The 16008-nt window shown below is 38.8% G+C and overlaps 1 protein-coding gene across 1 annotated transcript in view; it reads left to right on the top strand.

Moving 5' to 3' along the window:
- LOC142433996 (amine oxidase [flavin-containing] B) overlaps positions 1-16008 on the top strand; it is a 75346-nt gene that overhangs the window by 37392 nt on the left and 21946 nt on the right. Inside the window, exons 3-4 of the mRNA XM_075538643.1 lie at positions 13311-13415; positions 14204-14295. Coding sequence (XP_075394758.1) covers positions 13311-13415; positions 14204-14295 — 197 coding nt within the window. The remainder of the gene's footprint in view (positions 1-13310; positions 13416-14203; positions 14296-16008) is intronic.

Here is a 16008-nt window from a genome sequence, read left to right as displayed (position 1 = left end):
TAACCTGAGAAGCTGCATGATAAAAAGAACATAGTATCCAGCTTGGAGGAAAACCCATGAACAACCTATGATATTCATTTGCAGATGACACAACCTTGCTTGAAGCACTTGCTAATGAACATCAAAGCTTTCAGTATGGTTTGCACACAACACAAAGAACATAAAAATCCTCACAATTGGACCAATAGGCAACATCATGATAAAGGAAGAAGAGCAAAGTTGTCAAGAATTCAATTTTACTTTGATCCACAATCAATGCATGTGGAAGCAGCCACTCACTCACTCAGGCACCCACTCACCCTCCCTCTCATTCACTCACATACTCACTCAGTCACTGCCATTAATTCTATTCTGACTCATATCATCCCTAGAGGACAGAGTAGAACTGCCCCTGTGGGTTTCCAAGACTAAATTTTTATGGGAGTAGAATGGCTCATCTTTCTCCTGCAGAATGACTAGTGGTTTCAAACTGCTGACCTTGGGGTTCATAACCCAATGCATAACTCACTATGCCACTAGGGCTCCTCTCCTGTGGGAGCAGTAGTAAAGAAATCCAATGACTTACCGCTTTGAGCTAATTTCCTGAGAAAATCCTAAAACTAGTAAAAAGCAAGGATGGGACTTTGAGCAATATGGTGTCCCTGATCCAACACATGATGAATTCACTCACCTCATAGGATGGATAAAGCATAAGGAAGACCAAAGAAGAATTGGTGCATCTTAGATATTGTGTTGGTGAAGAATATAACTTCAACTGTGGATGGCCAGAAGAGCAAACAGATTCCCTAGCAGTGAGGATGGTAATACTTATTCCCCCTGTGCTTTGGACATATCATTAACAGAGACCAGTCCCTGGAGAAGGACACCACGCTCAGTAGAGACTCTGCTTGATACTCTACCATAAATTAACAAGGAAGTCCCTAAAGGGAGCCAGAGGCAGATTAAAAACAAAAGCATAGATCTAGGACTGGATATGGGGCTCGCACTAAGTCTTAGCTTCAATTTAAAAACAATTCTTACAACATGGCCCTGCATGTTACCCACCCTTATGAAGGAAACACAAAAGACGAGTGCTATGACAAAATGTGATGAAAAATTAGATGGTACCCGTCTATCAGATAAAATGGCATCTGGGTCTTAAAGGTTTGTTTTCAAAAAAGCGCCATCTAAGTGAGATGTTAACTAAGCGCACATGGAAAAAGAACACCAACATTAGTGACTGAAGGATTATAAATAATATAATCCGAAGCTGAAGCAGGGAGTAGTATCAGAACTTAAATTTTGAGATTTTGGTTTGGAGAAGGCTGTGGATGACTGTGGAAGCCCAAGATACATTTGTGAGATCCACTCAGGAAATAAGCCTCCGGTGTTTTCCCTCTCTCCATAATGAAGGGATGGGAAGGACCTGGCTACCAAACAGAGAGCACTGGAGAGGTGACTGTAGAAGATCAAAATGATTAATCTGACTTGAACAGCTAACACCTCTCACTTGATCCCCCTCTGATACACTTTGGGCCTGATCTCGTCTTCAATATTTTCTGTGATTTTTTTCATATTTCTGATGTGTTTTTTCATTGTGGGTAGCCTCCTTTAGTTTTTGTTATGTGCTTTTCTGTTTTTCTGTATAAAAATCCAGTATTGATGAGCCTATAGAGATAACAAGTAGAATAAGGGTTCCTGGGGGGTAGGAGGAGAGGTGGGGGTGGATAAAGGGGAGCTGATATCAAGGAGTTCCAGAAGGAAGAATATTTTGAAGCTAATTGTGGTAGCAATTGTATAATATTGTTTGAAGTGCCCGAATATGTAATGGTATGAGATCTGTATCCCAATAAAATGGTCTTGGGGAAAAAATCTTTAAAGAGATGAACAGTGACTGCAACAATGGAATCAAGCAAAAACAATGATTTTGAGGATGGTCGGGGACCAAGCGATATCGTGTTCTCTTAAACATGGAGTCTTTTAGAGTCTTAACCAACTCATAGACACTTAATTACAGTCTCATCATGGATTCATTTCACCTGTTTTAAAGCTTTATGGAAATTAAATCATTCAGTTTTTGGTATCTGAGTTATTTTGTGTATGGGCGTTGTGTAATTCATCTTGGTTATTATGGCTAGTTGTCTCATTTATTCTCATTACTGTGTGTTGTGTTCTTGTGGGAATGGTGGTTGTTGTGGAACTAGAACTCAATCCATTTCTCTATTGTTAATGAGCATTTATTATTCTTTTATATGTGTTTGGTGACTATTTCTTTTTTTTTGGTGAGTATATCTTAATGATTATAATAAGCTACACTATCATTTGCAATGTATGAGAGTCCTGATTGCCCTTTAACCTTGCCAGATATAGGTAGTCCTAAATAAATGGGTGATATTTATTGTGATATATTAGAGCCCTATAAAATTTTGTCAAATAAACATTTATAGGTCTACAAAATGAAATAGTGAAAACATTGGCACAGAAAAACAGATTTGAATCTTGGGAATTATACTGTTTTGGAAGCAACTCTTTAGCATCAGTGGTATATGCTGGGTTCATAAAGTGTTATGTGCTGGAAATGACTGATACAAGCAGAGAATTAGGAGCATAAATCCATGCATCCTTTAGAGTACATTCTTATTCTCTGAGATAACTGTATTGGTGATTGTTCCCTATTGGACTTAGGCTGGTATTGGTGGCAGGTGTATCTACAACAGTTGATGAGGATAAAGAAGGAGTGAGTGTTAACATTTTCATCTTCCTAGTTTAAACACTTAATGAAAAATTTAAGAAGAAATTAATTTTACTATGTGTAGTGAGCATTCCACCATATTTCTACCCAATACCTTGAAGAATTCCTCTACTTATTTGAATAGTATTCATCTGGTTTTCCATCCACCTATCCAACACTTGTCATATACCAATAGAATATGTACCACGTTAATCATTGTAGAAAGCTACAAATGATTGATTCCTTTCCTGAAGTAGTTTTGGAGAGTAGGTACTCATGTGGAATACTTGGAGAATGTCAAGACAACTGGAGCAAGTACAAGCTTATAAATATAGCAGAGCACTATTTCGGGGGTGAATTTGGAAGGATTCTTTAAAAAAATGTCTGTCTTGAGTTGAGTGTATAAAGTAATATAAGCTTTCCCCAATGAAGATTAAGGTTGCCAACAGGGTGGCAGCAAACTGCAGCCACCTTCAGGATCGGGTCGAGGAGCTGGAATATGCTGAAGGAAGCAGTGACACAGCGCTGTTGGAGGAGAGGGGATGAGCTTCGCTTCCCTCCAGCTTCTGTATAAAGCATGCATAGTGGTGTCATCTAAGGATCCTTACCAGAAGGCTCTTCCCCAGATATCCTTCCCACAGATATCCTTGTGGATCATTCCTACAGTTACCTTCATGGTAATCCCTCCCATACCTCTTTCATGACGTTGCTCCAAGGTTGTCTTCTCAGTGACGATTCCCCTGGGGTTTCTACGGGCATTTAAGTTGTAACCATCCTGACACCCCTAATACTTCCTCTGTCTTCTCTCCTTTTTCTTCACAGTGCATATCATTTTATAATATAATACACGACTTGATTATTTTGTTTGCCGGTTATTTTGTTGTCTGTGTGGTTTTACCTACTAGAATGTACATTCCATGAGAGCACAGACCTTTGTCCGTTGTCTTCACTACTGTGCCTTAGGTAGCTAAAACAGTGTCAGGGACATAGGAAGGACTCAAGAAATATCTGTTGAGTGGAAGAATGTATGAATTCATGTGACAGTCATTTGAGGGTGGGCTAGCCTATGGAACAACCAGGCAAAAGATCAGACTGCTCATCGAGACCATTATTAGCTTTTTATCTTATTTGTAAGACTCCCACATTGTTCCTGGGTCTAAATGACTTCAGGAATCCTCTTCAAACCATCTGGAAAGTGACTCCTGGAGCAGAGACCTGTATGAAAGCCTGAGCTGGAGCTTTGAGCTCCACATTCACAAGCCTGAGGTTAAATTGTGTCTCTTCCTCATGTGCATCATGCAATTTGAAGAAGTTCCTTAAGGGATATGTGCCTGGGAGCTCATATATCTAATGAACATAAAATTGGAAGCTTATTCATTGAGTTATTGTAGGGCTTAAATTAGATAATTTAATTAAAGGCATTGACCCACCGTCTGCCCGTGTTTAGTAATCCATTGATGTATGGATTGCTCTAAGAGCTGCAAGAGCCCCCAATAAAATGATTTATTAATTTTTTTTAAAAAGAAAGGAAATTAAGAGTTAGGGCATTTCATGGCTGGGAGCATTGACATTAAAATGTCTGAATTTAAATGCTGTTGTTGCTATTTCTTAGTTGCAAGACCTTGGGAAAATTATAATGATTTCATCTCTCTGTGCCTCAATTTCCATGTCTGAAAAGGACAATAGTGTACTTATCTCATGTAGTTGTCGTGAAGTTTGAGTCAATATATGCAACGTGTACAGAACAGTACAGTAATCACTCCATATCAGCTGGTATCATTATTGTTCTTACTATTTTCCTTACAGGGCTTTTCCAGTTTCTCAGCCACTACCAACACAGTCCTCCTCATTTCCTCTAACATGTAAAATTCCAAGCCTTTTATGGGTTATGGCGCATCCAGAATTGCTCCAAGATCCAACCTGATTCAAGGCCATACAAAAAACACATCACCCTTGTCATTCTTTCCTCCTCCCTCAATGTGTAACATAGTGAAAAGACAATGTCAGTGCTATCTATAGTTGGGTGTTTAAAATGTAAATGAAGGACATGAGTGAAACATATGAATGTTGTTATTGTTGTTAGATGCCATTAAGTGAGTTCCAACTCATAGCAACCCCATGCATCACAGAAGGACATGATACCTGATCCTGCACAGTATGCATAATTGCTCTTATGTTCGAACCCATTGTTACAACCAACATGTCAGTCCATCTTGTTGAGGGCCTTCCTCTCAGTTTGTTGTAGTGTGGTGACGTGTGTGGCTGTGATGTTGGAAGCTCTGTCACCGGTATTTTAAATGCCAGCAGGGTCACCCAAAGTGAACCAGTTTCAGAGCTGCCAGACAAAGAACAGACTATGAAGAAGGAAAAGGTTGTCAACTTCTGAGGAAATAACCACTAAAAAATGTCATGGATAGCATCGAAGTACATGAATAGAGGGTGGGGGAGATCATTTACCTACATGGAGTTTACAGTACTTCTCCTCACTTCTTTGGGAACATTTAAATTTCCTTTCTTTTAAGCTACAAATATAGATTTTTATGAACTGTGTCCTCCCAAAAGGTATGTTGGAATTCTAACCTCTGTACCTGTGGCTAGAATCTTTTTTGAAAACTGAGATCTCTTTGTTATGTTAATTAATCATGCTAGAGTAGAGATGGATTCTTGATATAATCATTCTAAAGTTACAAAAAGAGCAGGTTACACATACAAACACACACACACATAGGTGTGCATGCAAGGTGGTAGGTGATATACCACCTGTAGATCTCCATGGAATTAATGAATGCCAGAGGTGACTGACACTGAAGGAATTGCCATGGCCGAGACCCTGACTTTTACTTGCATCTTTCAGAGTTTAAAGGAAATATATTTCTGCTCTTCAAAACCACCCACATGTGTTTTTTTCTGTCACAGCAGCACTAGGAAACTAAGCCAACGCCATCAAGTTGATTCCAATTCCTGGCAGCTCCATGTGTGCCAAAGTAGAACTCTGCGCTCCACAGGGTTCCCATTAGCTGATTTTTCTGAAGTAGATTGTTACACCGTTCTTCTAAGGGGCTTCAGTGAACACAAACTTCCAACAGTTTTATAATGAGCTAAGCGCTTTAACTCTTTGCACCCCTAGTGTCTCCAAGAAACTGAAAATTGAAGAAAAATAAATCTTGTTTCTCCAAATTAGCTTATGATGCAAGAAGAGGTTCTGTTGACAGCTGTGAAAAGGGCTAAATTGTAAGGGGAAGGCAGCTCCTAATGGTTTACAGTGGTTTTCAACCTGTGTGTCACAACCCCTTTGGGTATCAAATGACCCTTTCCCAGGGGTCACCCAATTCATAACAGTAGCAAAATGACAGTTATGAAGTAGCAATGAAAATAATGTTATGGTGGGGGGGGTCACCACAACATGAGGAACTGGATGAAAGGGTTGAGTCATTAGGAAGGTTGAGAACCACTGGTTTAGAAGGCAACCTTTCTCTAATAAGCATAGGAGAGCTCCTGAGGAAACAAGCGATTTGCAGTTAAGAAGGAACTCTTTACTGGAAGAAAACTGAGACTAATACCAAAAATTAGATGGTAATAAATTTACACAAGAGGGTTTTGTTTGTTTTTAATGAATATGGGAGCCTTTGCCTCCGGATAACAAGGTTTAGGAGAAGATCAGGACATCTGGAACATTGACGTTGATGGTAGTGATGGAAACTTTACCAAGCCATTCACCCATTTCGTAGGTGAAGAATCCATAAAGCAGCTTTCAGATGCTGTTGTTGAGTCTACCACAGTTTACAGGCTCTCAGCTAATGTCACGTGAGGATCAATGTATTTGCTGGCTGTGTAGTTGCTATAACAGAAATAGTACGAGTGCATAGCTTTAAGAAATGTATTTTCTCACAGTTCAGGGGCCTCGAAGACCAAATTCAGGGCTCTAGGTCTAGGAGAAGGCTTCTTTCTCTGTTGGCGCTGAAAGGTGGTCCTTATTTCTTCTTCAACATTCTCCATGAAGTTTGGTGTCTGCCTAAATTTCCGCTTCGCTCGTTTTTTAAAATTTTTAATCTTTTCTACATCTCAAAGGAGGTTTATTTAGAAAAGATCCTATGTTAATCTTGCCTCATTAACATAAACAAGACAATTCACTCCTAAATGAGATTATAATCACATATGTTGAGGAAAACAAAATTCAGTCCATAACATAACATTGACTGAAAACTAGCAAAACACTCATTGGCTGTACAATAAGATTTCAACTGAATAATATATAAAATGTAATTGCAATTGATGTGATAAATTTTTCCTTGGTGAAATTATGAGTGATTACTGTTTCCCTGCAGTTTTCTTTGTCCTCTTTTTTTATAATGGATAAAACATATATTATCTATGTATATTATTTTATCTATCCATTCACTCACACATGCATCTATTTATCTATCATTTATTGATACCAAGCATAATTCTTGGGCTTGCCTTTCTCCACATTAGCTGACATGAGTGTTTTCAACAGTGCCTGATTTATTTCTCCACAGGTGCTCACCATCTCTAAAATAAAACCATTCAAATCACTTCCAGCAATTCTATTTCAACTCATAGTGATCCTACATAGGATCTGTGGGGCTGTAAACCTTTACAGGAGCAGGTAATCTCCCTGTTCTACCTCAGAGTGACTGATGGTTTTGAACCATCAAAAGAGCTACCAGAGCTCTTTTTCCTAACGTGCTCCCTAAAGACCCTGGGCTGCCTTTGACCTCTCTCTACCATCTATTTGTCTTTCAACTCCCTCCAGTACTGCTTGCAGGCAGAGCAGATGACAGTTGCTCGATTCTCAAATTCTGAAATCCCTGTGATCAGGTCTCTTTCTCAAGGCAATTGCCACTAGTACTTACTTAACTGGTGGAACTGTTGGGCACGCATTGGACTGCTGTCCCCAAAGTCAGTGGTTCAAACCCCCCAGCCGTTCTGAAGGAGAAAGACAAGGCTATCTGCTCCCATAAAGATCTGCAGCTTCAGAAACCCTATATAGGGTCATTGTGGATTGAAATCAACTCAATGGCCGTGGAGTGTTTGTTTATCTATCTATCTATCTATCTATTTATTTGTTTGTTTGTTTGTTTGTTTGTTTGTTAAGTCCTTGGGTGTCTATAAACAGTAACATGCCTAGCTGGTAGTTGAAAATTTTGAAAGTCCCAATTTACCCAAAGTAACTTCAAAGAAAGACCTGATGATCTATTTTAGAAAAATCAGCCATGAAGGGAGAAAAATGAGCTGATACCAAGGACTCAAGTATAAAGAAAATGTTTTTAAAATGATGGCAACATATGTACAAATGTGCTTGACACAATGAATGTATGTGGGGATTATGATAAGAGCTGCAAGAGCCCCCCAATAAAATGATTAAAAAACCCCAATGGGCCACAGTTCTACTCTGATAGATATGGATGTTTCCGTGAGTTGGAATCAACATTACAGCAACTGTTTTATATGCTTATTGGCTAATGGATGGCTTATGACAATTTTTCAGATGTTGATACACACACTTGTGATTTTGACAATTACTGTAAATTAAACTGAACTTCAAGTCATTTCTACTCATGCGCTATATGATTTTTAACAAGGCATTTAAACTTATGAGAATTTTCTATTCTTTACCTTTGGGGTCTACCTCACAGAGCTGTGAGAATAAAATTAAGAAATTATATATGTAATTAGACACGTAACTTGGAAGCACTCTGAGCTGGAAGTTCAATTTGATATCTCCTCATGATTTCCTGTAAAGGACAGGACTTCTAGTATTGGAGAGACCTGGGAGCACAGTGGTGAAAAGCTTGGCCAAAAGGTCAGCAGTTTGAACCCACCAAATTACTCCAGGGGAGAAAGTTATTGCAGATTATCTTTTCAAATTTTAAAGCTTGCGCACTCTATGCTACGGCATAGTTCTACGTGGTCCTTCAGGGTCACTGAGTCAAATCATTTTGAATTGATTGGATAAATAAATAGAGGAAAAGGGGCAACTATTCCTTACAGAAAAATTCTAAACAATATACAGATTCCCTCCTGTACTTCCAGGAAAAACCAAACCAGTTGCCATCGAGTTACTTCGGACTCATGACAACCTCACCCGTCCAGAGAGGGACCACTCCATAGGGTCTTCACGGCTGGGACCTTGCAGAACCAGCCCTTTTTCTGAGGCACCTCTGAATGAGTTTGCAATGTCATTGTGGTTAACAGACCAGCATGTAACCTTTTGTGATATGAGTATAGTTTGAATTTAGGGACTTGCTTCCCCCAAAGTATGGGAATAGAAATATATAATCTTCATAGTAGAGAAGCCTGACAGAAACAATCTTGATCTTCTAAAGTTGACATCTTCATAAGTAATTGTGATATTATGTATTCATTGCTATGAAGCCATTTAAAGTCATTTCACCTCTGCTTCAGTCTTCAAAATAAAACCCACAACCCCAGTCTAATGCAGAAAATACCTTCCACAAAGCCAACTCACTGTCATTGAATTGATTCCATTTCATAGTGACCCCATGAAACATAATAGAACTGCTCCTTTGGGTTTCCAAGATTTTAAATTTCATAGGAGCAGACAGCCTCATCTTTCTTCCATGGAGGACTTGGTGGGTTGAAGACACTGACCTTCCAGTGAGCAGCTCAATCTGTAGTCCACTATACCACCAGGGCGCTTTGAAAACACGTTCAGATAGATCCAAATTCAGGAACCTTCTACAGAATACCTGGTCAGTACTCTTCAAAACGGTTAAGGGCATTGCGGTGAAATGAAATCCCTTAATCTGACTTTTCTATGCACGTCTCTCGAACTCCCGCAACATGATTGAATGGGAATATGCAGATAGGGTGTTTAACACTCAGAGAGGGCATCAGTCAGTTGTACTTAGCTGCTGTTACCTGCTGACATCGCGGATCTATTGATGGCTAGAAGAGAGCTATTTCTGAATCAGAGATGGAGAATTCTGCCACCATCAGGGAGAAGTGCCACCAGTGACACTTTGCCAACCCTCGCCGGAAGTGGGGGAGCCAGCCAGGGTCTGAAGCATGGAGACCATAAGACAGGGAAGAAGAGCAGTTTTGAAACTGTGACACACAGCAATAGGTGGGCTTCTTGGCCCATGGTAGCACAGGCTAAGGGACCACATGGCTGAGAAAAGGCTGAAAAGCAGAGACAGCTGGCTGAGGAGCGGTGCTGATGTGGACTCTTGACCATATCCTACTGGTTACCGATTTTGACTGTGGTATCTTGTCAACTTCCCTAAAAACAAATAGTTGTGTCAACTGTGTGTTCTGTGTGATCGTTGCAATGAATTATGAAATCCAGTAAAAATCCAGTCGTTTGTGTCAAAATAGGGTAAAGAAGGATGGAAGGTCTGACCGCAATCTTGGGGCAAGAAGCCTTGAAGTGGAATGGAGATGGATTCTCTTTCCCACTGTGTAGCCAAGGGAGGTCACTCATATGCAGCATTGCCTTTTCAGAGTTATGAAGGGCAAAGAGAGACTGAGAAACTGTCACAGAGCAGACAAGACTGAGGAAACATGATTAAAAGGAATATGATATCCTGGATGGGTACCTGGAACAGAGAAGGGACATTATTGGAAACACTAGTGAAATTCAAATACGACCTAAAATTCAATTACTATTAATGTTAACAGTGTTAATCTCATGGTTTCAATTAACGAACCATGGTAATGTAAGGCATTAACATTACGGGAAACCAAGTGTAAAACATATGGGGCATCCTGTGACATATTTGCAACTTTTCTGTAAATCTAGTTATAAAGCAAAAAGTATGTTGGTCAGTGATTTCTGACTATTGGAAACTGCATTCCCCCAGCAACACCATTTATGGTGCAAATTAGAATAGTGTTTTCAAACTAAATACAACCAACCAAGACAAATATTTATAGCTTAAAGTATAAAAGGAAAGTGATCAAATGTTGGCCAAGGGTCAAATTGTGGAGCAGATATAGCTCTCATGCATTGCTGGTGGAAATGTAAGTGATGTGATCATTATGAAAAAACTGTTAAACTTAAGACATTAAGCTTACATTCTTCATATGACTCAGCTTTTCCATTCTTAAGAATGGAAAACATATGTAAGTAAAAAGACTTTTACAAGTATTAGTGTTTCCACTCTCCCCTGGGAACTGTATTGCTGCCTTAGGGAAAGAACACCAATTTGGCCACTAAGTTATTGCATACATGACATGAAATCAGCCCATTTTACACCACTGCAGTATCTCTGTCTACGAAATAACCATGCTATGAATCTTTACTGAATGATTCCGAGATTTGTTGAGATTTAAACTGAGAATCCAGAGTTATTCTGATTGAGCTGAAAGCTGCTGTCAGAAGGCACAGTCTGACTTCTGAGTCAGGTTTTCAAATGACCCAAAATCTCTTTGTCTGAAATCCATGGATTTCAACAATAAATTAATCCTTCAGTGGCAATTTATGGGCTGTTTAGTTTTTAATCCTTGGACACAGGTGTTCCCTTTAGCTCTGTGTTAAGGTGTCACTGCCAGGAGAACTTAAATATGGCCTGAGGAGATGCTTGTACTTGTCTTATCTTTCTGCTCTGATCTTTCTGATTTCTGGAAACTCTCATGGTGACCTAAATAGCAGATCTGACATCTTGGGAAAGCCTGTTGGGCCTTGTCTGTGGTTCCCCCTATAGATGGTTGCAATCCAGTGGGGGACTCACCGAACTGCTAACGGCAATGTCAATAGTTTAAGCAAAGATGAGAGTTGTCTGCTCCCATAAAGATTCACAACGTCAGAAACTCAAAAGAGAAAACTCCTTATATCGTATAGGGTTGCTGTGAGTCGGAAGCAACTCAATGGCAGTGCGTTTGGTGGTGAATATTTTTTTCATTTCTTTAAAAATATATGGATATTTTTACATATCATAAAAGTCAATGGTTTAAGCATAATCAAAAGGCTTGTACAATCATCACCACAATAAATTTTAGAACATTTTCTTCATTCTTGTACTCATTATTATTGGCTTCCCATTTCCTCCAAACTCCCCTCCATAACTCTTAGAAACTACCAATCCAGTTACTGTCTCTACAGATTTACCTATTCTGCATTTCATATAAAGAAAAACATGAAAGAAAGGGGAAGAAAAGCAATAACAAAATAAAACAGAAAAACATCAATCAAAAAGAAAGCAGAAAACAATGAAAACAAGAAGAAATTTAAAATGGGTCAAGAGGGAGACCAAAAAACAAGGTATTAAATTGATCCACTGTCTGAAAGCAAGGCCATTCATATCCCTGGTCAGTATTTAAAGGGGATTTCCCACCATCTTGAAATTCTTTTGTTAAAATTATTTGCAAATACTTAATTTTTTCTCCTGTTATTATAAAAAACTACTTTCTTAATTTATTTATTATTTTTGCTACTTCCTTTTCTCAGCAGCTTCATTCCCAAGTAATTTACGTATCATATAATTAAGTAGCTCAACCATATCATGGGGAATCGTACAATTACCCCTACACCAATTTTAGAATATTCCCCTTCCCCGTGGTTAAATCATCTTTAGGATGATTCATGCAATCACAATCCAATCTTGTGCTCCCTCCCCACTCCCGTCTTCATTTGTTACTATCAAAATCTCCTTTCCCTCCCTAGCTACCCTCCCCTACCCCTCTATTCCCTATATCCCCTTTTGTCCCTTCTTATCCTTAGGCTTCCACTCCTGTGCTTCACAGCTGGGAGACCCAACAAAAGCAATAGAAAACACAATCGCACTAAGGTGGCAAGGGTAAAACCATATTGGTTTTGAACTTTTAACTTCTATTGCACCGGTGGTGCTATCAGGTAAGCACTAGACTGTGTGAAGGAATCAAACCAACCAGACATGTTGTAGGAGAAAGATCAGGCTATGTGCCCCTCTAAACGTTTGGTCTTAGAAACCATCCTATAAGGTATCAGAGCTGACTCAATGGCAGTGGGCTTATTTTTCTGTTTGTGTTAATGTATGTAATGTTTACTTACCTACACTGCCATCGAGTTGATTCGGACTCATCGTATAGGACAGGCTAGGACTGCCTCTGTGAATTTCTGAGGATGTAACAACCCTTTACAGGAGAAATAAACCTCATCATTCTCCCTTGGAGCATCTGGTGGTTTTGAACTGCTGACCAGCTCAACCCAAAACCACTATGCCAAGTGGGCTCCCATGATGTTTATAGTTGGGTTTTTTTTGGCTTCAGACACACAGGATCTCCTGATTCTAAAATATTTGCAAGAATCACTTTAGAACGATCTTGGTTTAGCTATTTCTTTATTGGTGTTTAAAGTTTGTATAGCCAGAATTAAAATTTTCAGACAGAAATCTTTTTATATCTATGGCTGTTATGGCACGAAACTTATTAATTTGACTGAGAATTATTTAGTTGCCGGTAATCCATGCTAAAAATCTAAGAAAGGTCTTAAGCATATAAAGAACAAACATACTTGAATGTATATCACATATTGATCACTAACATGATTTAGCTTGTAAACATTTATCAACTAGTCAGATTGAATTATTTTACATGGCAATGAACATTTACTTTAAAATAATTCTCTTGTATTGCACAGGGAAAATCATACCCTTTTAGGGGACCATTCCCACCTGTGTGGAATCCAATTGCCTATCTGGATCATAATAACCTATGGAGAACATTGGATGACATGGGACGAGAGGTAATATTTCCTAAAGCTTCTTTGACTATCTGTGCATTTATCCAAGTTAGATTATTCCAAGTTAGGTTATTTTTTTTTAAGAACAACGAAGGAATAACATTGTGCCACTAGCACCTAGCATATTGTCTAACAGAACATGGTAATTCTCAAGAAGGATTTGTGAAGTGAATGAATGAACTTGTTTGTTATTTATTAATGAATTTGTTTCTAACCACTGAAAGAGTCAGATGTCAAATAGACTGTTCTTTGTATATGACTACTATTGATAAGAGACAATGGATCATATATCAGTCAGCCTAACTGGCATGATGTTTACATATTATTTACCCCTTAGGATATAACAAAATAAAACTTTTGAGTGTTTGAGATTCCACCAGGTCCAATTTTTCAGCCCATAAAAAAAGCCTGCACAAAAAGTAGTGTAACCTAAAAACTCCAATTTAAACATTTTTTATCTAGATGTCTAATCCGTAGAAAGAGTCAAAATAACTAATGCTATCTATAAATCAACAATTAAATAATACATACTTGCACACAGTCCAATTTTGCAGTTTCCTCCAATTAGTGCATAGGAAGTATTAGTATAAATTAAATTTAGGATAAGTGGTATAGCTCTAAATAAAAGAGCTCCATGAACAGCTTTGATTATGCTGTAAATGTAACTATTGAAGGAATTTAGAAAGCTTCCCATTTCTTTTATAAGCTAGAGTATGGGATACTATTTAAATGATTATTTAAGATTGAAAATGACATCGGTTTTTCATCTCAAAATGCTCATCTGAATGCAGATTCCCAGTGAGGCTCCATGGAAGGCCCCCCTTGCAGAAGAATGGGACCACATGACAATGAAGGAACTTCTGGACAAGATCTGCTGGACTGAGTACAGCCACTCGTGACAATATTTCAAGTTTATTTAGCAATGTTATTTGTCTTGGCCTATGTTCTCTAAAGAAGCAAATTCACAGATAGATATATAGAGATAGATGGATGCAGATAGAGAGATAGAGAACATTTTATATCAAGAAAATGGCTCACAGAGTTGTAGACATGAGCAAGTCCAATCTGAGTTCGACCAAGAAGGTCCCAAATCTGTGGGTCAGATATAAAGTGGGAGGCCTCTCCTGATTCATGTAGCTCGAGAACTGATGAACCCAATATCACCTACAGGCTGGTTGGTGGCTGCAGTGGTGAATGAATTCAAAGCCAGCATGTCAGGCTTGTGACTAGAGAGACAATTGAATCTGAGGTCTGCAGGTCAGATGGCAGGCTGCTCACAGCTCCCAGGATTGCTAGGCAACATGGCCAGCCATTGGCTTCAAATCCAAAAAACTGGAGGTTGATGAGCTAGATGGAGGAAAGAGACAAAGCAAAAAGCAAACAATGTTCCACATCGTCTACTTATATAACAAAAGTATACCTCACCCTGGAGGAAGCCTTCTTTCAAATGTACCAGAGCTGTGCCATTCGAATTTTCTTGTAACTGATTGTCTGCTCACAGCATATCCCATTATGGAATTGATTACAAGGTGGTGAGCATATACTGGTTGGTTCTGAGGATTTTATTCCACGTGTGTACTACAAAAACTATACCCAGAAAATTAGGATTTAAGATGTAGACAGATATCATTAGGGCAGGACCCAGTTCCAATATTTTCCAGCACATTTCTTGGTGTCTGGCATGGTATTAGACACAATAACTCCTTGTACTTAGAACAAATAAAGACCATCAGCATAACTATCAAGTAAACTCATTAAATTTCATTGAATTAATGCCTATCCTGACAAGCCTTATCTAATGCTATTTAGGATACCCTGGCTGGTGCAAACTGTTAATTCACTAGAGTGCTAACTAAAAGGTTGGGGGTTCAAATCCACCCACAAGCACCTTGGCAGAAAGGCCTGGCAATTTACTGCAAAAACCAATCCATTAAAAACCCGATGAAGCACAGTTCTATTCTGACCTATATGGGGTTCCCATGAGTTGAAATTGATTAGATGGAAACCAGTTTTTAAATACTATTTAACACTTTTGTGAAGATAGACTTTGTAAATGTAATTTATTTTTTCATACATGCTATTTATTTTCAAATGGTATCATTTGGATTTTTACATATAGTGAGTATATCATGGCTGACTTCATTTATAAATTTTTTAATGAAAGTTTTAAAAGAGGTCAGTCAGCTGTATTATCCACACAGAATGTTCAAGTTCCTTAAAGGTAAGACCAATTAGATTACTGAGACCTGACTTTGTTATATTAGCCCTTGACCCAATGCGGTACTTAGTGAACATTCTTAGTGTTGTTCTTCGATTTGCCTTATGACTAAATCAATCCATCCCCGGTGGCACTGTCAGAGAATCATTGGGCTGCTAATCACAAGATTGGTGTTCCAAACTCACCAGCCACTCCATGGGAGCACGTTGAGGGTGCCTGCTCCTGTAGAAATACACACGTCAGAAACACTAGAGAGGGTCACTGGCAGTGGGGATCAGCTCAGTGGCAGTGGGTTTGGATCCGGTCTCTGAGGTTTTAGAAGGATAAGAGCAGAAAGCAATTGTGTAATTTTCGAAGAAAGATATGCGTGATATCATT

Source organism: Tenrec ecaudatus, chromosome X (assembly GCF_050624435.1).
Source record: "Tenrec ecaudatus isolate mTenEca1 chromosome X, mTenEca1.hap1, whole genome shotgun sequence".
Classification (NCBI taxonomy): domain Eukaryota; kingdom Metazoa; phylum Chordata; class Mammalia; order Afrosoricida; family Tenrecidae; genus Tenrec; species Tenrec ecaudatus.
This window is presented reverse-complemented; position numbering and strand designations above follow the sequence as displayed.